Source organism: Camelina sativa, chromosome 7, assembly GCF_000633955.1.
Source record: "Camelina sativa cultivar DH55 chromosome 7, Cs, whole genome shotgun sequence".
Classification (NCBI taxonomy): Eukaryota; Viridiplantae; Streptophyta; class Magnoliopsida; order Brassicales; family Brassicaceae; genus Camelina; species Camelina sativa.
This window is the reverse complement of record NC_025691.1, coordinates 95,394-120,487: the sequence shown is the minus strand read 5'-3', so window position 1 is coordinate 120,487 and position 25,094 is coordinate 95,394. Positions and strand designations below refer to the sequence as shown.

At 41.8% G+C, this 25,094-nt stretch overlaps 7 protein-coding genes across 8 annotated transcripts; 3 read left to right on the top strand and 4 right to left on the bottom strand.

The window, feature by feature from the left end:
• On the top strand, nt 54-3,749 carry LOC104704113 (pentatricopeptide repeat-containing protein At3g63370, chloroplastic). The gene is made up of 2 exons (XM_019227272.1): nt 54-2,028; nt 2,707-3,749. The coding sequence occupies exons 1-2, from the start codon at nt 80-82 to the stop codon at nt 2,813-2,815; spliced, it is 2,058 nt and encodes a 685-aa protein (XP_019082817.1). The 5' UTR covers nt 54-79; the 3' UTR covers nt 2,816-3,749.
• LOC104699540 (calcium-transporting ATPase 12, plasma membrane-type) lies at nt 4,268-8,022 on the bottom strand. The gene has a single exon (XM_010414854.2). It carries the CDS (start codon nt 7,872-7,874, stop codon nt 4,773-4,775), a length of 3,102 nt encoding a protein of 1,033 aa, XP_010413156.1. The 5' UTR covers nt 7,875-8,022; the 3' UTR covers nt 4,268-4,772.
• Nucleotides 8,506-9,882, bottom strand: LOC104699538. The gene has a single exon (XM_019227271.1). The coding sequence runs from the start codon at nt 9,790-9,792 to the stop codon at nt 9,226-9,228; it is 567 nt and encodes a 188-aa protein (XP_019082816.1). The 5' UTR covers nt 9,793-9,882; the 3' UTR covers nt 8,506-9,225.
• LOC104699539 (peptidyl-prolyl cis-trans isomerase CYP63) lies at nt 10,969-14,954 on the top strand. The gene is made up of 14 exons (XM_010414852.2): nt 10,969-11,081; nt 11,379-11,458; nt 11,570-11,624; nt 11,735-11,823; nt 11,933-11,957; nt 12,342-12,380; nt 12,457-12,574; nt 12,688-12,848; nt 12,915-13,239; nt 13,324-13,418; nt 13,595-13,739; nt 13,841-14,152; nt 14,245-14,325; nt 14,528-14,954. Exons 2-14 carry the CDS (start codon nt 11,381-11,383, stop codon nt 14,793-14,795), a joined length of 1,791 nt encoding a protein of 596 aa, XP_010413154.1. The 5' UTR covers nt 10,969-11,081; nt 11,379-11,380; the 3' UTR covers nt 14,796-14,954.
• On the bottom strand, nt 15,029-16,477 carry LOC104699536 (2-methyl-6-phytyl-1,4-hydroquinone methyltransferase, chloroplastic). The gene is made up of 3 exons (XM_010414850.2): nt 15,804-16,477; nt 15,385-15,691; nt 15,029-15,289 (listed from the first exon to the last, which is right to left on the bottom strand). The coding sequence occupies exons 1-3, from the start codon at nt 16,346-16,348 to the stop codon at nt 15,131-15,133; spliced, it is 1,011 nt and encodes a 336-aa protein (XP_010413152.1). The 5' UTR covers nt 16,349-16,477; the 3' UTR covers nt 15,029-15,130.
• On the bottom strand, nt 15,042-21,945 carry LOC104699535 (2-methyl-6-phytyl-1,4-hydroquinone methyltransferase, chloroplastic). Of its 2 annotated transcripts, XM_019227270.1 has the most exons (4): nt 21,346-21,945; nt 20,927-21,233; nt 20,645-20,831; nt 15,042-15,102 (listed from the first exon to the last, which is right to left on the bottom strand). In XM_019227270.1, exons 1-3 carry the CDS (start codon nt 21,888-21,890, stop codon nt 20,673-20,675), a joined length of 1,011 nt encoding a protein of 336 aa, XP_019082815.1. In that variant the 5' UTR covers nt 21,891-21,945; the 3' UTR covers nt 15,042-15,102; nt 20,645-20,672. The 2 variants fall into 2 exon arrangements, with proteins under 2 accessions (XP_019082815.1, XP_010413151.1); XM_010414849.2 differs by lacking the exon at nt 15,042-15,102 and having other exon boundaries at nt 20,338-20,831.
• Nucleotides 22,948-24,464, top strand: LOC104699534 (guanine nucleotide-binding protein subunit gamma 1-like). Its single transcript, XM_010414848.2, has 4 exons — nt 22,948-23,258; nt 23,787-23,839; nt 23,952-23,996; nt 24,080-24,464. Exons 1-4 carry the CDS (start codon nt 23,145-23,147, stop codon nt 24,162-24,164), a joined length of 297 nt encoding a protein of 98 aa, XP_010413150.1. The 5' UTR covers nt 22,948-23,144; the 3' UTR covers nt 24,165-24,464.

The following is a 25,094-nucleotide window of genomic DNA, read 5'->3' as shown; positions in this document are numbered from 1 at the left end:
TGCAAAGGTTGTATTTGATGGGATAGAAAGGAAAGGTTTACTGCAANTATCTTCCGAGACTCTAGAGTTTTTCAGAGAAATGCAGATCATTGGTCCGGCCCCCAACAGCTACACTTTTGTTTCGGCTCTCACAGCCTGCCAAGGCTTTTCATATGCATACACAGGCAAAGAGATTCACTCTGCTGTCCTGAAATCAAATCTTTCTTCTGAACTATATGTGTGCAATGCCTTGATTGCAATGTATACCAGGTGTGGTAAAATGCTCGAGGCTGGAAGGATTCTTCGTCACATGGACAAAGCTGACGTTGTGACATGGAATTCTCTGATTAAGGGTTATGTACAGAATTTCATGTACAAGGAGGCATTAGGATTCTTTTGTGATATGATCGCTGCTGGCCACAAGCCCGACGAGGTTTCGATGACCAGTGTCATTGCAGCGTCAGGAAGATTAAGCAATCTGTTGGCAGGAATGGAATTGCATGCTTACGTCATTAAACATGGCTGGGATTCTTATTTGCAGGTTGGAAACACGTTGATAGATATGTACTCAAAATGCAACCGCACATGTTATATGGGCCGCGTGTTTCTTAGGATGCATGAAAAAGATCTTATTTCATGGACTACAGTCATTGCTGGTTATGCCCAGAATGATTGTCATGTAGAAGCCTTACAACTCTTTCGGAATGTTGCTAAGGAAAGGATGGAAATTGATGAATTGATGCTGGGAAGCATCCTTCGAGCTTGTAGTTTGCTGAAATCTGAGCTCATTGTCAAAGAGATTCATTGTCACATCTTGAGAAAAGGTTTACTTGATACTGTGATACAGAATGAGTTGGTAGATGTTTACGGAAAATGCAGGAACATGGGCTATGCTACTCGAATATTTGAATCAATTAAAGGTAAAGATGTTGTCTCTTGGACTAGCATGATTTCGTCTAGTGCTCTAAATGGTAACGAAAACAAGGCTGTTGAGATCTTTCGACGCATGGTTGAAACTGGTTTGTCAGCTGATTCTGTAGCATTGTTGTGTATACTGTCCACTGCAGCAAGTTTATCTGCCCTCAAGAAAGGTAGAGAAGTTCATGGCTACGTACTCCGCAAGGGTTTTTTCCTAGAGGAGTCCATTGCAGTTGCAGTTGTTGATATGTATGCATGCTGTGGAGATTTACAGAGTGCAAAGGTTGTATTTGATGGGATAGAAAGGAAAGGTTTACTGCAATTCACAAGTATGATCAATGCATATGGGATGCACGGCTGTGGAAAAGCATCTGTTGAGTTGTTCAATAAAATGAGGCATGAAAACATCTCGCCCGATCACATTTCATTTCTGGCTCTTCTTCATGCGTGCAGCCATGCAGGTCTGCTTGACGAGGGTAGAGGGTTTCTCAAGATCATGGAACATGAATATAAATTGGAACCATGGCCTGAACATTACGTGTGTCTGGTTGACATGCTGGGTCGTGCAAACTGTGTAGTGGAAGCCTTTGAATTCGTTAAAATGATGAAGACAGAACCGACCACAGAAGTGTGGTGTGCACTCCTTGCCGCATGCCGATCTCATTCAGAGAAAGAAATTGGGGCGATAGCAGCTCAGAGGCTCCTTGAGCTAGAACCTAAGAATCCGGGAAATCTTGTGCTTGTATCTAATGTCTTTGCTGAACAAGGAAGATGGGACGATGTAGAAAGAGTGAGGGCAAAAATGAAAGCAAGCGGATTGGAGAAACACCCTGGATGTAGTTGGATTGAGATAGACGGCAAGGTTCATAAATTTACAGCAAGAGATAAGTCTCACCCAGAGACCAAAGAGATATATGAGAAATTGTCCGAGGTTACTAGGAAGTTGGAGAAGGAAGCAGGTTATTTAGCCGATACAAAGTTTGTTCTGCATAATGAAAATGAAGGGGAGAAGGTTCAGATGCTGCATGGGCACAGTGAGAGGCTAGCAATTGCTTATGGTCTGCTCAGAACACCTGACAGAGCCTGTCTTCGGATCACAAAAAATTTACGTGTCTGTAGAGATTGCCATATTTTTTGTAAGCTGGTCTNCGAGGGTAGAGGGTTTCTCAAGATCATGGAACATGAATATAAATTGGAACCATGGCCTGAACATTACGTGTGTCTGGTTGACATGCTGGGTCGTGCAAACTGTGTAGTGGAAGCCTTTGAATTCGTTAAAATGATGAAGACAGAACCGACCACAGAAGTGTGGTGTGCACTCCTTGCCGCATGCCGATCTCATTCAGAGAAAGAAATTGGGGCGATAGCAGCTCAGAGGCTCCTTGAGCTAGAACCTAAGAATCCGGGAAATCTTGTGCTTGTATCTAATGTCTTTGCTGAACAAGGAAGATGGGACGATGTAGAAAGAGTGAGGGCAAAAATGAAAGCAAGCGGATTGGAGAAACACCCTGGATGTAGTTGGATTGAGATAGACGGCAAGGTTCATAAATTTACAGCAAGAGATAAGTCTCACCCAGAGACCAAAGAGATATATGAGAAATTGTCCGAGGTTACTAGGAAGTTGGAGAAGGAAGCAGGTTATTTAGCCGATACAAAGTTTGTTCTGCATAATGAAAATGAAGGGGAGAAGGTTCAGATGCTGCATGGGCACAGTGAGAGGCTAGCAATTGCTTATGGTCTGCTCAGAACACCTGACAGAGCCTGTCTTCGGATCACAAAAAATTTACGTGTCTGTAGAGATTGCCATATTTTTTGTAAGCTGGTCTCTGAGTTATTCAGACGAGACATTGTAATGAGAGATGCCAATAGATTTCATCACTTCAAAAGTGGGCTGTGCTCTTGCGGAGATTTTTGGTGACGAAAACTTGACAAAGCATATGCTCATCAATTCATGCGAAGATTATTATGTAATTTAGTTCCACATAGCTTCATAAGGTTTGCATATGGTTATTTGCCTGTGTCCCACCAAGAGCAACAAGGAGTCGTCATTAATGACCTCCTTTATTTTGCACCATAGAAGGGAAAGAGAGAGATTGCAAAGTAACAGGGAAGATGGAGACCTGATTAAGAGGAAAAAAGTAAAGGCATATCAGTAATTAAAAGCAGGAAGCAGAGACCTAGACACGAAGCCAGGGATAGAGTCGTCTAACTAGGCTGTTCAGCAGAGACAGTCTTTGGAGAGTAAATGTCTCCAAGATACTGACCTCTCTTTTCTCCTTGTTATATACTATTATTTGCTTTTAAACCCACACCTACCAAACCCGTGGATGAATATTTCATATATTCCACCTATATTCATCTGCATTTAAACACTCCAACCTCAGTTGTTTACTGTTTACGTCTTTGTATTTGCATTGCTTAAGAGAATGATGGTTTATTAGCCTGCCTTATTTTGTGGCCTTGTGGGATACCGAATGCAGGAGGAAACATAGGAGGGTGGTTGATGCAAAACCTAAAGATGAGGTCTTTTAGATACGCGGAGTCAAACTAAGCATGGACCTTGGTGAAGCTTCTTGACGGTCAAGATTTAAAATCAGGTACGACACTGTGTACGTGAGAAAGAGGGAGAGAGAGATTTTAGAGAAAGAAAGAGATGTATCACAATAAAGGAGTATATTTAGGGTCACAGGTGGTGGAGATGTAGGTATGCAGGCCGAGGCGCTAATCTCTTCATAGCCCTATTGATTTTGTCTCTCGCTCTCTCTCTCTCTCTCTCTCTCTCTCTCTCTCTCTCTTTCTTCCTCTCTTAGCTGTATGCATTATGATGCTTCTTTTAATTCACTGTTTAAGGCTTCTTTAATTCGTGGTGTCTCTCTCCTTTATACCCAACCATCTGTTTAAATTTTTGACATCTGTCCCTCAAATCCTCTCTCATCTCTTTCTATAAGTATCTATAACGCCTCAAACCACAAAGCATTCATCACATATGTTTCAATTTTCCACGTTTACAACTTCCTCATCGAACGAAACTTTTTAAACTTTTTTTTTTGTCTTAAGTATTTTGAAGACAAGTCCACAAGGGAACAAGTGAAGCTGCCAGCATGATCTATCTTTGGTTAATAGAGGAATGTGGAAACATATTTTGCTTAAACCCAAGCTAGGTCATGCTGTGACAGCCTCACTCCTTCCTGGTTTAGGAACAGTCACTGATAAAACACTCCACATGGCTGTTGAAAGAAAAACAAACTCCCAAACACACATTTCACTATATGAAACCGCTGTAGGGGTTATTTCTGTTTTCTCCTGCTTTCTCACCCTTTCCACTTTCTATTCCCATGTTTTTGCGTTATTTATCTACCATCGATTCATCTAGTAGAATTTATAAGCCAAACGTCTTAAGAAAAAGGAAAACTGTACAAAACCAAACTGGTCTCTCTCTCACATATTCACCCAAACATTACCAGACAAACTCTACCTTGCACGCTGTATGTATGTAACCCTCACCTCAAGACAAAACTTTCCTACTTGTTTAGTTTTAAAAGTACAAACGGTGTAATATACCCTTCCATTGTACAGCAGATAAACCAAGGCTAGTCTTACTACCCACCAATGGGTAGGCCGAAATTCAAACTCGCACTATTGTTTTTCCTTCAGTTTTCTTAAGCCATCCAGATATCTTCTTAAACCAACCTAGTAATCTTGCTTAATGTTTCTATAAAAGTGAACTGGAAAGCCACCTTGTTGCAGCAGTTTGAAAGAACTTAGAAGTCAGTGGCCATAACCTCGTAAATGCACCTCTTGGTGGGCAACCATCAAAGTTTCACCTAATGAATTTGAATCTTATAAACTGGTAAGCTTCTACTATGGTAGGCTTCTCAAGGTTTCTTGAGAGATGAGCTTCTTGAACCCTTAAATAAGGATCTTGGATTCTTAAAGTAACTGAGGAACGGTGTCTCAGAAACGGGAATGAATTTTGCGAAAAATCCAATGGGCCATGAAAGAGATGCAATTGCTATGCAAGTTCCCCATTGCCACCCGTTAAGCCTTACTGTGTCCGCAAACTTCTTTAGGAATTCCACCATAATGACTTGAAGCACGATAGTGATCGCTATGATTCCAATGAACAACCTGTTTCTATGAAGTCCTTTGAATACATTTTTCTTCTCCATCTCCCTTGCATTGAATTCGTTGAAAACTTGACAGAGCACGAAAGTGTTGAATATGAGTGTGTTCTTCACTTCCTTGGGCACGTTGAATATAGACATACCCTTAAATTGCAAGATCAAGAGTATGGCTATTTGATATAATGACTGAACCAAGAGATTTCTCCACATGACATTTGTTATCAGGACCTCTGTTCGGCCAACTGGCTTTCGCTTCAGGAGCTCGTTGGTGGGTCGCTCGGTGGCGAGAGCCAGAGCTCCCAGAGTGTCCATGATGAGGTTTACCCACAACAGTTGAACTGCGGTCAAAGGGACCTCACCGGCTGAAACTGCTGCGATGAAATTGATCACAAGAGCTGCAACGTTCACCGTTAGCTGAAACTGTATGAATTTTTGGATATTGTTGTAGACACACCTCCCCCATTTTAAGACTGTAGCAACGGATGTGAAGTTATCATCTAAAATGACAATGTCCGAACTTTCTTTCGCCACTTCAGTGCCCTGAATTCCCATAGACAGTCCAATATCTGCTTCTTTGAGTGCAGGTGCATCATTGGTGCCATCCCCTGTGACGGCTACCACGTGGCCTTTAAGTCTCAGACATTTGACCATTAGAAGCTTGTCGGAGGGAGATGACCTTGCCATGACCCGGATCTTCTCAACTTTCTGCATTCTCTCTTCGTCTGTATAGTTTCTGAACTGAACACCTTCTACAACAGCCTCTTCTTCATCTTCGTCATTGTGGTCCAGGATTCCACATTCAAACGCTATCGCTTTTGCAGTGAAAACATTATCTCCCGTTATCATCTTGATGGTGACCCCCGCTAGTTTGCAAGTTTCAACAGCTTTTGAGACACCAGGACGACATGGATCTTTCAGACCCACTATTCCCATCAAGTTCAAGCCATCTTCCTCTAATCCCGAGTCGTTTGACGATACTTTATGGGCGAATGCTATGCATCTCAGGCTACTGGCCGCCATACCTTGAATTATTGCCTCAATTCTGTTCTTTGCGGTGGAGTCCAATAAGTCAACAGACCCAGTGCTCGTGTAGTAGTGAGAACACATAGCTAGGACCATTTCAGCGGCTCCTTTCCAGTGTACATGAACTGTATAGTCAGCTTTTCTTCGGACCAAAACTCCACTTCGTTTTTTTGCTGAGTTGAAAGTCTCTACGCGGAGAACATCGTGTTTCTGCTTCACTGACTCCATATCCATACCCAGATTTAGCACAGTCCAAGACAAAAGAGCCTTCTCTGTTGGACTGCCCGAGAACTCAGGCGTTGATCCTGAGTCTGACACACAGACGCTTCCCGTCGTGTTTAGACCGGTGCCTTGGTAAAGCAGATTGAGAACGTCAGATGAGATCATCTTGGTAGAGTCTTCATGGATTGACTCTTGGCCAAGCCAAAACTTGGTTACCTTCATCTCGTTCAGTGTTAAAGTGCCTGTTTTGTCTGTGCATATCACTGTCGCTGAGCCCATTGTCTCACACGCCGAGAGCTTTCTGACCATAGCTTGATCAGACATCATTCTTTTCATGGAGTAAGCCAGCGTCAGAGTCACAGCCAATGGCAAGCCTTCCGGGATAGCCACAACGACAATGGTGACAGCAGCTGCCACGATTCGCACCACGGAATTAACCACAGTATCAATAGGTGTTTTGCTCCCGTTGTATTCTCTTTTACCCTCTTTCTCTGTGTTCCCTGTGAAGTAACGGACTAGTAACACCACCAGGACAAGTGCAGCCACTGTAAGACCAACTTTCCCTATGGTGGAGGTCAGCGTGTCCAGACGGACCTGCAAAGGTGTTCTCTCGCTAGAATCTTGGTTTATGGAGCTCATCGTCTGTCCCCAGGTTGTGCTCATACCCACGGAGACAACCAGCATCTGGGCAAACCCGTCAACTATCTTCGTGCCAGAGAACAAGAAGGGATTATCCTTGAGATCAACTTCGAGATGGTCACTCTCTCCGGTCATACTAGACTCGTCCACCTGAAGTGAATGCCCATCCAAGAACAGACCATCAGCTGGAATCTGATCTCCAATCTTCAAGAAGACAACATCACCAACAACAACGTCAAAGATGGAGATATGTTGCCGCCTGCTGTCTCTAAGGACTTCCACTTTGATATTATTGCTTATCTTGGACAGCTTGTCGAACTGTCTTTCCTGCCTGAAGTTGCTGAGAGCAGAGACAACTATGACCAAGAAGACTGCTACGAAGATGCTTCCGCCTTCGTACCAACCTTCTTTGATGCCGTGTTCTTTGATCCCGAAGCCAAGGGCGAGAGTGGCACAGACCAACAAGATCAAGATGGTTAGGTCTTTGAAAGCTTCATACACGAAGAAGAAAAGTCCTTTAGGCGGTGGCTTATGGTAGGTGTTAGAGCCAAAGAGGTCACGAAGTCTGCTGATTTCTTGCTCATTCCCATGGATCCCTTTGGTTGCGTTTGTCCTTAGGGAAGTAGCGACACCAGCAACGCCACCCAGCGCTTGGATGCCAGGTAAGTCCTTACCCTTCATGATCTCCACAAGTCGCTCATGATCGATGTCAGGCACGTAAGAGAGAGGCATAGAGTTGATCTTTGCTCCATCAGTGGACTCGAGGTCTGTGTAGGAGAGAGAGAGGGATTCATCAGATATTTTAGGATCAATCCTTGCGGGAACCATCTCCTTAACGAGAGAGAGCATAGCCCTCACAGAGTAGATGGCAGCATAGGCAAAACGCCAACGCCTCTGGGCCTTGTTGAGGCTGGGGGTGGTAAGGTTGAGCAAGAGAGCACTGCAATCATATTTCTGGAGGTCTCTCATATGCTTTTGTGTGTAAAGAAAGAGAGAGTTTTTGGGGAAATAAAAGAGTCTCGTCTATATGTGGTGTGACTTGAAAGACACTCAAGACTCGGAAGAAATGATTTACTCTTCAAAACCATGAGCTTCGTGCTCTAATATTTAAATCCATATTTGGCCGCCTTTGGATTACACTTTTTCTGCTTAAAACTATTTAAGTCTCTTGTATTAATTTTTAACTCGTCGTAGTTTTTTTTTTCAGGCGGTTTAACCACTCAAAACACGTTGTAAACACGCAGGCATGTCGATCAAAGGACATGGGCCGCACATCCTTTTGTACTTGTGTGTTGACTTATCTATTGGCTCTTGCTTGGGTTTCGAACCATTGTAAAAAAAAACGAAAAGAGTTAATCTGAGATTTGGTAATTTATGTAAAAACAGCCATATGATGATGTAACAATCTAGTGTGGTGTGGACAAGCCGTCATTGTAGAACGATGAGCAATAGCGTGCGTGTACCAACTTGCCGAATGCTTAGTCCGCAAGGACGAATATAAGAAATGGCCATAATGGCAAAAGGAAAGAAAGGAAAAAAAGGATTAGAGCTTTTGAATCTTCTACACCAACTTGTTTCATCTAATTAACTGAATTAATACTACTCAAATGTGCACTTGATTCATGAATGAAACAAAACCGAGTTTGTCACTCCTACTTTTCCACAAAACCATTTTTACAGAAAGAAAACAAAGAAGAGGTTGGTTGAATATATTAATAGAGAGTAGCGTGTGAGAATCGTCTAGGACAGAGAAGAAGGCTTATCATCAGTTCCATCCCCGAAACTTCGTAGCAGTTTCCATTTTCGTTGTCAAGAAATGCGAGCCTCATCTCTTTCTTTTTCATGTGACGACACACAGCAAGACTTAAAAAAGCAGCAGCAGTAGTTGACTTTGTAAAAACACAAAATGAGTTGACCTCCACTAAAACTAGACGTGACCACAGACCACCAAAGAAAGAGCTCTGCAGATTCAACATCAAGACAATATATCAACAAGGAATCTTGGCAAAGCAAACACTAAGAAACTCCTCAATAATATCATCAAAGTTTGCAGTTGGCAAGGCTAGAGGTTGTAGACGAAACATAACGTATACATAGGGGTAACACACAATACAAGAGGCTTTGGTAGCTTAGTGACATACATTTGAAATTGATCACGCAGTTATGTATAGGGATATAAGAAACAAGAGTCATTCAGAGTAGTACCAAGCTTAACAAAATCTCAAGAGTCTGTTTGAGACGGCCTATCATCTAAATGAAATCTGAACAAACTTAACCAGAAATAAGAAAAAGGGAAACATCATCACAGAATACACCATAACTAATCATCATCAGCCTGCAACTTATTAAGAGTTTGGTTTGACTTATAATGGTTTAGAAGATCCCTGGCTCTGCGGCACTTGGTCTGAGCCAGCGAACCCAGCCCCATGAGATGACGCCACGTGCTTTCCTCCGGCATTGACGCTAGCCACACCAATCCCTCAACCTCACTGGCGACTCGCGCCTCTAAAAACGCTCCAGAACACTTGTCTCTGGCGAAGCCCGCACACTTGCCCATGGCGGCAGCCACACATGCCTTAAATTCCCGCTCTTCGCACTTGTCTCGCTCCCTCATGTCACCAGAGCCCCGCCACCACGGCGGCTTACAGTTCTTGGAGGCGGAGACGGCGCACCCAATCCTAGCACCTTCCTCGCACTGCTCCTTGATTAGGGTTTCGCAGCGCTTGAAAGCGGCTGACCATGAATCCAGGGATCGGAAAGCTAGAACATGAGAACCACCGGCGGGTACTGGTCCCCGGAGCAGCGGGATCGGGCGGTCGAAGAGATGGGTAGTCGCGGCCGCAGAGTAGTCGTCATCATCATCTTCCATTTCAATTTGGAGGCCCATCGGGCTCGATGGATGAGGCCGCTAGCCTATATAAAAATTAACCCCATTAACTGGATTCGACACGTGGCAATGTACTATAAGTTTTTAACTAAGATTATTTTTATTTATCCTCTCTTTTGTTCTACTCTCTCCTCTTCGTTTCTCTCATTCATAATCACCACCGTCTCCGTTTCAGTCTCCGACTCGCTCGCTCGATCCGCTTAGAGTTGGGTAGGAGTCTCCCGACCTCGCTTTATTTCTTACTGGGCTTCATTATTGTTATATCTGACTCTCTCGACTCCATTCATCTTTCTCTCTGACTCTACTTCTTTTAGGGTTTATTTAGGGTTTTAGTTTCTTCAATAAGAGCGATATAAGTTTGATAGATCTGCTATTTTGGTTTCAATCGACCACAAGTTTTGTTGTATTCTCCCCTGCTTCAATGTTAACTGCGGTGTGTAATTATAATTATTGGGGATTTTATTCTAAACTTTTCTACTTCTCACGGATGTTTTCCTTTGTTTGTAGCGATGACTAAAAACAAGAATCCTTTTGTTTTCTTGGATGTATCAATTGGTGATGGTCCAGTTGAACGGATTGTTATTGAGGTATTATTACTTCAGCACTCTGCCTTTTTATTTTTTTGTTTTTGCTTTCCCCTGTTCGTTTCTGTCTCGAGCTTCTTATGCTTTTTTTGTTTTCACCTGTGTCAATGGTAGCTTTTTGCTGATGTTGTCCCCAAGACTGCAGAAAACTTCCGTGCCCTGTGCACAGGTACCTTATATCTATCTCTGTCTCGGCAGATNGCACTTGTCTCGCTCCCTCATGTCACCAGAGCCCCGCCACCACGGCGGCTTACAGTTCTTGGAGGCGGAGACGGCGCACCCAATCCTAGCACCTTCCTCGCACTGCTCCTTGATTAGGGTTTCGCAGCGCTTGAAAGCGGCTGACCATGAATCCAGGGATCGGAAAGCTAGAACATGAGAACCACCGGCGGGTACTGGTCCCCGGAGCAGCGGGATCGGGCGGTCGAAGAGATGGGTAGTCGCGGCCGCAGAGTAGTCGTCATCATCATCTTCCATTTCAATTTGGAGGCCCATCGGGCTCGATGGATGAGGCCGCTAGCCTATATAAAAATTAACCCCATTAACTGGATTCGACACGTGGCAATGTACTATAAGTTTTTAACTAAGATTATTTTTATTTATCCTCTCTTTTGTTCTACTCTCTCCTCTTCGTTTCTCTCATTCATAATCACCACCGTCTCCGTTTCAGTCTCCGACTCGCTCGCTCGATCCGCTTAGAGTTGGGTAGGAGTCTCCCGACCTCGCTTTATTTCTTACTGGGCTTCATTATTGTTATATCTGACTCTCTCGACTCCATTCATCTTTCTCTCTGACTCTACTTCTTTTAGGGTTTATTTAGGGTTTTAGTTTCTTCAATAAGAGCGATATAAGTTTGATAGATCTGCTATTTTGGTTTCAATCGACCACAAGTTTTGTTGTATTCTCCCCTGCTTCAATGTTAACTGCGGTGTGTAATTATAATTATTGGGGATTTTATTCTAAACTTTTCTACTTCTCACGGATGTTTTCCTTTGTTTGTAGCGATGACTAAAAACAAGAATCCTTTTGTTTTCTTGGATGTATCAATTGGTGATGGTCCAGTTGAACGGATTGTTATTGAGGTATTATTACTTCAGCACTCTGCCTTTTTATTTTTTTGTTTTTGCTTTCCCCTGTTCGTTTCTGTCTCGAGCTTCTTATGCTTTTTTTGTTTTCACCTGTGTCAATGGTAGCTTTTTGCTGATGTTGTCCCCAAGACTGCAGAAAACTTCCGTGCCCTGTGCACAGGTACCTTATATCTATCTCTGTCTCGGCAGATTGCAATTGACCCTGCTTTGCTTTGCTTTTTATAAGATTATGGGCTTCTCAGTTCATTTGTTCTTTACTTGTTGTTGCAGGCGAGGCCGGCGTTGGAAAGACCACCGCCAAGCCTCTACATTTCAAAGGATCATCTTTCCATCGAGTTATCAAAGGATTTATGGCTCAAGTATGTATGCTTTTCTACATTTTTTTTTTTTGCTGTCCTAGAAAATTTGCTCTACCATTTTGTAATTAAAACAAGCTCTTCATTCACACTTTGGTTCTCATTCTTACAGGGAGGTGATTTTTCTAATGGAAATGGTAATCTTCAAACTTGTTATCCTTTACACATGAAATTATATTATTTTCCACACCAGTGTATATATTACAACATGACATCACAATATTCATTCGTTACGGTAACATATGTTTTTTATGGTGATATATACATTGTGGACGCAGAGATTATCTAGTTACTAGTTAATTAACACAAAGGTTTCAGGAATTGACACAAGAAGCTTAGTTTATATGTTTTATATGATGAAAAACATTAGCACTGTGACTAGGAAAAAATGTACTAGGGTTCCCTTTCATCCGTTTGACACTGAAGTAATGCTGGTTATTTTACAGCAGATACTCTTTGGAGTGCTATTACTGATGTACTCAGTTTTACCTATAGTAATGCCCAAATTTGTTGCTTTGCAGGCACTGGTGGGGAGAGCATCTATGGTGGGAAGTTTTCAGGTATAATTTCGTTTTCTCTGTTTCCGGCTTTGTGAAGTTGACTTCTGTTCTCAGTTTATCCCTGTTATCCTTACAGATGAGAATTTTAGACTGGACCATGATGGAGCTGGAGTCCTTTCGATGGCTAATTGTGGCCCAAACACTAACGGGTCCCAATTTTTTATACTTTTTAAAAGCCAGTCACATCTTGATGGGTATCTCTGCTCCTACATTTTTTTTTCGTTTTGTGAAATTCAAGTTCATTGTAAATGACGTGCAAGGTTTAATGCATTGTCAAGGTTACTGATTTTCTTCAATCATATTTTAGGAAGCATGTTGTATTTGGAAAAGTTGTTGAGGGAATGACAGTAATCAAGAAAATGGAATTTGTGGGGACGAGTGATGGGCAACCTACTAGCCCAGTTGAGATAATAGACTCTGGAGAAACGTCTCAGATAAGAGCACCTGATGTTTCTGAAAGAGAAAAAGGTAATGAAGTTAAATCTTTGAATGTGGAGTTTAGATTAATGATGGGTATACACTAATGATTTTCAGGGAAATCAAAAAAATCAGACAAGGTCAAATCTTCTGGTGATGCATCTGACCGTGAACCTAAGGGGACACACAAAAAAGAATCTAAGGAGAAAAAGATAAAGCGAAAAAGAAGATACTCCTCGTCGGATTCATATAGCTCAAGTTCCGACTCAGATTCAGATTCGGAATCAGAAACATATTCATCCTCCTATGAGTCTAGTTCTTCCAGTGATGGGAAGCGTAGGAAGAGGACAACAAAGAGACACAAAGGCCGACGCGGGGAAAGAATGATTAAAGGACGAAATGGGAGAAAGAAAGCTCGTCAAGATAGAAAACCTCGGCGCAGGTTTGACTATTATTAGTTCATGTTCATGGTAATATAATTTCGCTGCCAGTTGGTTTGCTTGATTTTATTAGTGTTTCCTTACAGAAACATGGATAGTTCGAGTGACACCGAGAGTAGCTGCAGTTCCGATGATGAGAGAGTGAGCCATGATAAAGCCAGAAAGTCAGTGAAAGCTAAAGGTACTTAGTGTGCCTGTTATGGATCCTGGTTCTTTCAACCCTATTTGCCAACTACTTTTTGTATCCGAAGTTCATATGATGCATTACCCCTTGCAAGTAGGCGGTTCTGCATATATGCGAATCTTACACTCTTGTTGGAACTAATGGTGGAAAACTTTCGACAACTGTGCTTGTAGGAAAAGCTGCTGACTTTAGTCCTGCAGAGAAGAGCCTTCTGAGAAAGGAACCAGATTCCGTCCTGAAGAACAATGAACCTGTGGGTAATGGAAAGGCCACGAAAGCTGATCAACACGCTGACTTGGATGACTCAGTGAAATCAAGGTTTATATCCCTGGCTTTTTGTATTTCAAGCTTTGCTTCTGCGATTTGGTGGTCTGATTTGCTGTGCCTGACAAACTTTGCCATTCTCTACTGCTATATAGGAGTAGGAGCCCAATTCGTAGGAGAAACCAAAACCAAAACAGCAGGAGCAAAAGTCTTAGTAGGAGCCCTGTGAGAGACCTTGGAAATGGAAGCAGAGGAAGCAGAAGTCCTCATGAGAAGCCAACAGCGGATACTGTGGGGAAATCTACCAGAAGTCCATCTCCAAGTGGTGTGCCCAAGCGCATCCGAAAGGGGCGTGGATTCACCGAACGCTATTCCTTTGCTCGGAAGTACCATACGCCTTCTCCTGAGCGTTCACCTCCTCGACATTGGCCGGACAGAAGAAGCTATCAGGACAGGAACAGGGATAGGTAACGTAATCTATATACATACTTACAAGTGACAGCTAAACGAAGACAGGTCTGCTGATTGTACTAAAGCCTCGTTTTGTTTAATTGTGGAGGTATCCAAGCAACAGGAGTTACTCTGACCGCTCACCGAGGGGACGCTTTAGAAGCCCACCCAGAAGAAGGAGCCCTCCAAGGTTTACTCTCTAATATCTCTATATTCTGGCTTTGGCTTAGGACGATATATAGCTTGTAAACAAGCACCTAGAGCCACTTACATTAAAATTGTTTACCCCCTTTTTTTTTTGGTGATATTATGCTGGTCAAGCAAGTCATTCTAATTTTAATGACTTCAAAGCAATGTTGGATGTCCTCTGAAAGCAGTGTTGTCTTGCATAGGTACAACCGAAGGAGAAGGAGCACTTCTCGGAGTCCAGATGGGTACCGCAGACGTTTCAGAGAAGAAAGCAGGAGTCAGAGCCCAAGGCGTCGTAGCCCTAGCCGGAGCCCTAGAAAGAGGCAGCCAATTAGCGAAGACCTTAAATCCCGTCTCGGGCCAAAGAGATCCTCCATCAAAGGAGGACCCGTCTCTCCTGCAGAATCACTCAGCCCTTCTCCCCCAACCTCTCCATCCGGACAGAGAGGTCTGGTTAGCTATGCCGATTGATGAAGACTCTTCTATTGGTTTTTGGTGACTTGCACAAGTTTTTGTTGTAATTTCCATATTTCATTATGCTGGTCGGAGATGTTACTACTACTATACTTTGCTGTTTTGCAAGTTGTGGAAATTTATTAAATTCAAACTGATAGAGACAGTATGTTGGCAGAGTTGATAGTTTGGGAATCGGTCGATGTTTGACAAAACAGTATATAGCATAGATATCTTAAGTAAAAGACATGTAAAGAAAGAAGGTTCATGATATTCCGCTTGTTCATAGATAGGACTCAAACCACAAGATGGTTTACAATGATACATTGTTCATGTACTACAACAAATGGGGATCATATGGGTTGGTCTTTGGGAACGATCTGATCCTTAATCCACATGTAGATCGGGATTAGCACAAACCAGGCAGCCGCAAGGGTTCCCAAGAGGAAGCGTCCCAAGAATGAGAAGGGGTTGCTGACAGGCTTTTCAACGTCCTCTTCCTTTGGACCAAGCTGCAAGCAAATTTTTTTAGCACAATGAAAGAGAGAAGAAGCCAAAAAGGTGATAAAAAAAGAGAGAGAGAGAGGTAGGGGCCGGGGGACAAAACCTGGAGAGGAGAGTCACCAGAGGCAGGTTTGATACCGGTGACAGAACAACCCATGATAAGGCCGTGCCTGCGAACACCACGGTACCACTTGGGGCCAATCCTCTTAAGCTGAACGTCCTTGAAACCAGCTTTGGTGAACCAGTCGATGTACTCTTCCTCCTTGGGGAAGAGCATCCAGACATCAGAAAAGAAGCGAGAGAGCCAGAAGGTAGGGTAGACAGGGCCAATGAGACAGGCTTTACCACCGATCTTGAGAACCCGGTAGGCTTCCCTAATGCCTCGCTGAGGGTCCGGCCAGTACTCAATGCTGTGATGATTGATTGATTGATTGATTGATAATAACAACAACACAAAGAGGAGAATGGATAAGAGAAAGGAGCTACTAAAATTAATGGAGCAATGATTGGGATAGTGCATACCTTCCAGCAGAAACGTATCTATCGGCATAATCGGTGGGGAAAGGGAGATCCTCAGCATCTCCCTCAATGATCTTGCATTCTTTCAAGGGCTCCTTCTGCTTTGCCTTTGCCAGCTGATGCGGGGACTGGTCCAGGATGGTGACATTCTTAGCTTTGACAGTCTTGACGATGCCCAGAGTTGTGAAACCAGTGCCGCCGCCGACATCGACCACTCGCATGTCGGGATGGCTGAGATCGGCGGGCTCGAGAGCGTCGTCCCTCATATCCTCGGTCCAATGCCCTGGATTGATGATATGGTCGTAAACGATGGATAAGAACCTATAGAACCAGTAAGCCTCTTTTTTGTGCTGGATGAACCTAGGTTGCGCCGAAGGCCGCGATGATGAGGAGGAGACGCTGCTGCATCTGGTTGCCACGGAGAGTCTGGGTGTGGTGGTGGTGGTGCGCGAGACGGAGAGTAAGGTCGGGCGAGGAATGGATCTGGAACCGGGGAAAGCTGAACCTTTGGGGAAGGTAATGGCCCCGTTGAGCATAGAAGAAGCCATGGATGACAGATCCGTTGAGTGAGTTAGGTGAAGAAGAAGAAGAAGAAGAAGAGGAAGCTTATCCTACTAGTACTACTATCACCAATTCTCTCCGCCAACGAGACAAAACAAAATGACTAGACCCCCCTCCTCTTACTGTTATTAAATCTTAAATCTTAACTGAGTCGGTCAGCGATGTGATGACTCCAACCACATATGTCTACACTTTTGTTTACTAAAAAAAACGTTGTTAGAAACAGGTAAACGTTGTTAGAAACAGGTAAACGTTGTTTGTTGCGTTAACACACACTCATTTGTTGCGGGCCATGGGCCCATATGTATAATAAGAATGATTGGACATTTTGGGATTTTTAATGATTTATTCCTGATATCTAAAAATATTTTAAAAATTGCTCAAATATTTAGTATCCTGAGTGTAATTACAATTTACTTTTTAGGTTTATTTTTTTGATTTTGATTAGAAAAATAATAAAAAATACACATCAGCAAATTAAAATACACATCATCTTCCATAATCCACTTCACTATACAATTTTTTTTTCCATAATCCACAGTTTCTTTTTTATATCAAAAGAAAGGGAACTGAACAGTTTTTATTGTTCACAACTCGGAAAACAAAAAAAAACTCTCTCTCTCATCGTCGAGCCCTAATTCCGAGTTCCTTCTGAGAAAAATAAGAGCACAAGGATACTTCTGCCAATATCCGGTGTATGGTGCCATTTCACAAGAGTACCTGGAAGCCGTGACATATGTACCTGCAACTATTGTGGAAAGGGGTTAGGATGTGCAACAAAGTCAGGGACAAAAAACTAGGAATTATAAAGATATATGTAAGGCATTCAAGGCGTGGGAAGAAGGTCAAGATGCTACACAAGGACATCAAAAAGGAAACCTATAGAGTGCAAAAGTGTCTGAGCATGTTTTCAGAGAGGCACTTAATCAAATGATGGTGATATGAGAGCTACCATTGTCGTTTGTAGAATCCATGGCATTAAGATTTTTTTGCAACAAGGTTAGTCTTCTCTTAACATGGTTAACATTCTCTTAGCAACTTTTTTTATTAGATATGTTTTTACTAATCAAAATTTATCTTGTATTGTTTAAGTAAACTTGTATAAGCCTCACTCAAGAAGGACAACAACAAGAGACATAGTGAAAATGTTTCATGAGAGGAAGGCCACACTTAGACAATGGTTTACTGAGAGTAAGCAAAGAGTATCACTCACCACTGATATTTGGGTATCCTCGGTAAGAGGTATGTGTTTTCCACCATATTCTGATCATTACATTCTTATTCTTGATCAGGTTCTTTTCTTTAATCTGAGCTTCTTTTTTTTTTTCTATCCACGGGTTCAAGTTATATGGTTATAACAGCACACTACGTTGATAAACACTGGCAATTGAAGAATTTAATCATTTGGATTCAAGTATGTGTCGGATCACAAAGGTAAGACAATCACCAATACTCTTCTACAATGTCTTGCTGACTAGGGGATAGAGAAGGTGTTTATTGTGACTGTAGATAATGCAACTGCTAATAGCAATGCTCTGAGTGAGTTTCAGTCTACCTTCTCTCTAATTAGAAAAGATTCTCTAGTGTTGAATGGATATTAAATGCTTATGAGATGTGCTAGGCATATTATAAACTTGATAGTTAGGGACGAAATGGCTGAAATGGATAGTAGTGTTACTTCAGTCCGCAATGCCATATCTTATGTCAGATCAGGACCAAATAGGAGAAAGGCTTTTGAGATGCGAGTGAAAACTGGTAGATTCACAAAGGGTAGTTTGCCTCTAGATATAACCACTAGATGGAATTCGACATATTTGATGTTTACAAGAGCAATTTAGTTCAAAGGAGCTTTTGATAGGATAAAGTTCGAAGATAAACTTTACAATGATTATTTCTTAGAGTATGAGAATGGAGAAAAAAGGATAGGACCTCCTTTGATGAATGATTGGCGTAAAATAGAAAGGTTTGTGAAGTTTCTTAATGTTTTATATCAGGCTACATTGGTAGTTTCTACCCACACTACTTTGAATGCACATAAGTGTGCTATAGTGAGATAGTTAACATTGTAGTGAAGCTTCGGTTACTCTATCTTAATAGTGATGCCGATGTGAAGGTTAATGCCGAGAAAATGTATAAGAAATTTGATGAATATTGGAATGGGATTAAGAACATAAACATTATGTTGGTAATTGCTATTGTTTTTGATCCGAGTAAAAAAATGGAGTTTGCTAATTTGTGTTTTGCGGAGTTGTATGGGGAAGATAGTACAACTGCTAAGGGGTTGAATGATTCAGTTTTGATTGTCATGCGTGACATGTATAAGGAGTATAGTGAAAGATATGCTGAATCAACATCTCAGGCATCCGGTCAGTCTCAATCATCATCTCAATATACTGAAGTGAGGCAAACAGATGGGTTATTGGACTCAATGGATGATGAATTTGATGGTAATAACCCAATGGAGCAGAAGTATGATACATTGTTTAGAAAGATTGGAGTTAGAGATACTACTGAATTGAAAAATTATTTGAGAGAAGAAGTTGAGAATCTTAAATTGATTGTGGGCATTGAGTATGATATTCTCTCTTGGTGGAAAGTCAACAGTGCAAGGTATCCCATTTTATCTAAGATGGCTAGAGATTTATTTGCTATGCAGGTGTAACGCCTTGACCGCCACCTCACAGTGGGCCCCATGTCCAATCCAGTCCATGGGCCCATCTTCCTTAATGAGACTCACGTCCTCTGACTAGGCCCGTGAGGCCCATTAAGGAAGGTGGGCCCATGGACTGGATTGGACATGAGGCCCACTGAGAGATGGCGGTCGGGGCGTTACAAGTGGTATCAGAGCCGAACCTAGACGAGTGTGGAGTCGAGTGGGCTCACACCGTCAGGGGGAGACGGTCTTGGTGCGCAACGAGGACGTTGCGATCTGTTAGTGGGGGTGAATTGTGACACCCCAGTTTCAGAGACTTGCGGAGAGGTTTAAAAGAATTGATTTGGCCACCTATGTCACCAAAGTGTACTTATCTTTTTGGTCAAAGGTCCTAAGAGAACTCTAGAGTTAAGCGTGCTTGAGCTGGAGTAGTCTCAGGATGGGTGACCTTCCGGGAAGTGACTGTCGGAACTGTGCGAGTGAGGTCAAAACACAGGGAAAGATCATGTGGTGATTTGTAGGAACGGTAACAAGTATTGAAAGCCTCCCGGACGTAGCAAACCGACCGTCGGATATAGATGTGCTCACGGGTCTAGTGAGAAGACGTGAGGCCCATTAAGCAAAATGGGCCCATGGACTGGGATTGGACATGGCGCCTACTAAGAGGTGGCAGTCGGGGCATTACAGCAGGTGTCTTTTGTTGCTTCTGAAAGTGCTTTTAGCACTAGTGGAAGGATAATAGAACCATATAGAAGTTGTCTTACACACTACAGTGGAGGTTTTGATGTGTACTGAACAATGGTTAAAACAAGATATTCATTTTGAAGAAAATGTGCTTACAAATGCACAGATTCTTGCAGAAGTTGAGTTTGATGTTGATTATTAAAGTACAATCTCTAAGACTTTTTTTGTTTGTCATTTTCTTTTCAGAGTTTGAAACTCTAACTCTCTAAGTGGTTTTGGTCCCGACGTGTTTTGAAAGAAGAAGAGAGGTTCGATGTTTTGGAGCAGAAGTAGGTCGGCATCATTTGTTTGGATGAAGAAGATATGATATGATTGTTCTTTTACTTCTCTACTTACTCATCTAAGACTTTTAAACTTACATTTGGTTTTACTCTTCTATCTCTTTAAAACGTCAACACTCAGTTCAATATTTCAATTCAGATAAGACTTTTGATTTCAGGTTTTTTACTTAATTTCGATTAGTTTCAGTGAATTTCAAGTATTTCTATCAATTTCGGATAAAAATACTCGAAATGTATCGGATATCCAACGCCAAGTTCGGATTTCGGGTAAATCCAAAAATATCCAAATCCGAAAACATCCGACCCAAACCTAACCCGATTCTATAAAATACCCGGATTTTATATGTGTACATCCAAACATCCGAAATTCCAAACCTAAATCTGGTCCGAATGCCCATGCCTACTTTTGGAGAAAAGAAAAATGGGAAGGGAAAAGTGAAATCATCACTCATCGGCAGTAGGAATCAGAGGAGTCAATAGAAAGAGAGAGAGAGTCTTTCTTTCTTTTTTCCGACGACGACGACGAAAGTTCAAACTTGTACGGACTGAATACTTTCTCGGCTTGTGGTGTCAGATCTGCGATGCGAATCGGTGTACAATGATACATTGTTCATGTACTACAACAAATGGGGATCATATGGGTTGGTCTTTGGGAACGATCTGATCCTTAATCCACATGTAGATCGGGATTAGCACAAACCAGGCAGCCGCAAGGGTTCCCAAGAGGAAGCGTCCCAAGAATGAGAAGGGGTTGCTGACAGGCTTTTCAACGTCCTCTTCCTTTGGACCAAGCTGCAAGCAAATTTTTTTAGCACAATGAAAGAGAGAAGAAGCCAAAAAGGTGATAAAAAAAGAGAGAGAGAGAGGTAGGGGCCGGGGGACAAAACCTGGAGAGGAGAGTCACCAGAGGCAGGTTTGATACCGGTGACAGAACAACCCATGATAAGGCCGTGCCTGCGAACACCACGGTACCACTTGGGGCCAATCCTCTTAAGCTGAACGTCCTTGAAACCAGCTTTGGTGAACCAGTCGATGTACTCTTCCTCCTTGGGGAAGAGCATCCAGACATCAGAAAAGAAGCGAGAGAGCCAGAAGGTAGGGTAGACAGGGCCAATGAGACAGGCTTTACCACCGATCTTGAGAACCCGGTAGGCTTCCCTAATGCCTCGCTGAGGGTCCGGCCAGTACTCAATGCTGTGATGATTGATTGATTGATTGATTGATAATAACAACAACACAAAGAGGAGAATGGATAAGAGAAAGGAGCTACTAAAATTAATGGAGCAATGATTGGGATAGTGCATACCTTCCAGCAGAAACGTATCTATCGGCATAATCGGTGGGGAAAGGGAGATCCTCAGCATCTCCCTCAATGATCTTGCATTCTTTCAAGGGCTCCTTCTGCTTTGCCTTTGCCAGCTGATGCGGGGACTGGTCCAGGATGGTGACATTCTTAGCTTTGACAGTCTTGACGATGCCCAGAGTTGTGAAACCAGTGCCGCCGCCGACATCGACCACTCGCATGTCGGGATGGCTGAGATCGGCGGGCTCGAGAGCGTCGTCCCTCATATCCTCGGTCCAATGCCCTGGATTGATGATATGGTCGTAAACGATGGATAAGAACCTATAGAACCAGTAAGCCTCTTTTTTGTGCTGGATGAACCTAGGTTGCGCCGAAGGCCGCGATGATGAGGAGGAGACGCTGCTGCATCTGGTTGCCACGGAGAGTCTGGGTGTGGTGGTGGTGGTGCGCGAGACGGAGAGTAAGGTCGGGCGAGGAATGGATCTGGAACCGGGGAAAGCTGAACCTTTGGGGAAGGTAATGGCCCCGTTGAGCATAGAAGAAGCCATGGATGACAGATCCGTTGAGTGAGTTAGGTGAAGAAGAAGAAGAAGGGGAAGCTTATCCTACTAGTAGTAGTACTACTAGTCTACTACCACCAATTTTCTCCGCCAACGAAACAAAACAAAATGACTAGACCCCCCCCCCCACAGACCCCTCAAATTTTTGAAGAGTTTTTGAATTCCAACAAATCCTCAAACGTTTAAATTTTAAGGGTTTAAATTGCACTATTGAGACCCTTAAAATTTGTTACAAATTATATTTTAGTTCATGTAATATATTTTATATTACAAATAATTCTATCAAATTTAATTGTTATAAATATATCTATATAAATTCAAATATACTAAATTAAAATTGAAATTATTGTTATATGAAAGATATACCATTTACAAAGTCTTTTTTTACAACAATAATGCAATAATTAATCATATATAAGAGTATTATGAAAATAGTTAAATTGAGTAATTTTATATTTTTACATGAATTTTTCTTTTATATTTTTTGAAAATTACATATTATTTTATTTTTTCATATAAGATTTTGTATTTTTTAATATTGTTTGATATAACTTTTTATTGTGTGTTTTTTTATATATATGAAAGTTTTAATCATTATAACTAATTATTGCTAATATTGTGGATTATAATGTAAATATAAAAAAATTAGAAATAAATTTGAAGGTGTATTACTGGGGTAAGTAACCCTCAGACGACAAACGCTTAAAGGTATGCTCCCTTTAAAATGAAGGCTATTGTTGGAGATGGTCTTACTGTTATTATTAAATCTTAACTGAGTCGGTCAGTAATGTGATGACTCCAACCACATATGTATACACCGACACACTTTTGTTTACTAAAAAGTTTTAAAAACGTTATTACAACAGGTAACGTTGTTTGTGTCGTTAACCACACACTCATTTGCTGCGGCCCATGGGCCCATATGTTTTAAGAATGGTTGGGCCTTTTGGGTTTTTTTAATACCACCAATGTAACCCAAAAAAAAGCACGTGACTTTTGGAGAAAAGAAAGAAAAAATGCAAAAGAGAAAAGTGAAATCATCAGCAGCAGAATCAGAGGAGTCAATTGAGAGAGGGAGAGAGGGAGAGAGGGAGAGAGAGAGAGAGTCTATTCTTTCTTTCTTTCTTTCGACGACGACGACGACGACAATTCAAACTTGTACGGAGTGAATACTTTTCTCGGCTTGTGTGTCAGATCTGCGATGCGAATCGGTGATTCCACTGCTTAGATAGATATCGGTCGATGGAGGAAACGCCGGCTTACGAGCAGGAGGCTGTTTCTCTCGGCGGCGGCGGCGGCAAGCACAGGATCCTTGCTGACCTTGCTCGCGTTCAACAGGAACTTGTCTTCTTAGAGGTATTACTTTACTACATCTCTTTCCTCCTCCTTTGCTTGATTGAGACCATAATTGAGTATTTGACACTTGTGTGTATGTTATGTGTCTTCTTGGAAACTAGGTAAAAATTGTTTTTAAGTTAGTCTCGTTTTCCGCTGAATGCAAATTAGTTCTTTGATGGAGAGTGAATTAATAGATGCGCAGCAGATCTGTTCCAATCTGAGCTTTTCATAGACCTTCGTTTTTTTTTTTTTTTGGGTACAATTCTGATTTCTTTACTCTATTTATGCTCCAAATCAAATCTATGGAAACTTTGTGGATTTCTCTTTGGATCCACTATTTTTTTTAATCCTGAGGGATGTATAATAAGTATTACTTATCTCATAATGGTTATGTGTTCTACTATATACTTCAATCCAGGCCTGATAAAGTTTAGACGATGTGCTTGGACGCTTTTACACCTATGCTTGCTTCTACTTACCGTTATTTAAGTTGCCTTACTCCTTTCTTTTCATTTTTATTTCATGTACTGTGTATATTGTATCCAGAAAGAGTTGGTAGAGGTCGAGAAGACAGATATTGTATCAACCGTGTGTGAAGAGTAAGTAAGGGAAACTCTCTTCTTCTAGGAGTTTTAGGTTTATTATTATCTTGATTTGACTGAAACTTTTGCAGTTGATTGCTGATCAAACTGATATTGCCTTGATTCACAGGCTTCTCTGTGCCATCGAGAAAGAACCCGACCCTCTGTTGCCACTGTGAGTACTTCTAAACCTTGCAACTCTATAGTCTTCTTCTTTTTGACTCGGAATAACTCTGACTAATGCTGTCGGGCTGGCAGAACCATTGGACCTTTGAACTTAGGATGGGACCGTTGGTTTGAAGGACCAAATGGAGGAGATGGCTGCAGATGCTTAATACTTTGATTACAAGAGAGTAATGTTACATATAGTTTCCTGCTAAGATATCTTAAAAAAAAAAAAAAAAAAAGCGTACAGATTAATGAGCATTGGATTGGCATAGAATGGCTTAGTTGCACGTACGTAACAATATATGTATGTAAAAGATCTGAGTCTGACATGCGAGCAATGGGAGGTTCAGCTTCTCGTTTTCTTTTTCCTAAATTTTGTTGAAAGACGATGGAATGTGCATAATGATATTTTTTGGGGACTAATGAGGAAGTGGGTATATCTTGAAGACCGTTAAGTGTGTCTCCCTTTTTTATATTTTTGTAACTTTTGTCCACATCCACCCTCCTCCATGATTCAGATTTACACATACACACATCAGTCTCGAGGTTCAGAAATGCTGTCGCACCTATTTTTAGATAAGAGATAACTGGAACACAGAGCACATGCCTCCTCCTCTCTTCTCTTTTTACTACTGTTCACCACTTATTACTGTTCTCCACTTATGTATTTCCAATCTTTACAGATAATTTTACCTGTAGGTGTCTGTAAAAGTAGAACCTCCTTTTGGTCTTTTTGTTTCTCTTGGGTTCCACAGTGTAACAAACAAAACAAAAAAAATTGTGAGGGTTCTTTTTATAAATGATAGAGAATCAGTATTAGTAAAGTATCATTTACGGTTTGTTTATTCGATTTAAGAGAGTTTATGCATTCCTAAATATTCCTCAACTTTGAGATGAATAAACAAATAGTGCTACTCTGACAACCTTTGAATATCTGTCAACTAGTCTAATTGGTCAAAATCAGAGCTGATGACATCATTAGAGAGTTCAGTGTAGTAAGTCCACAAAAATGAAACACATAATGTGTGAATGATAGAAATGGGGTTGCCTTGGTCGAATAGAAAATATGATTGAGCAGACGGAGGAAGCACGTTACATTGTGCAG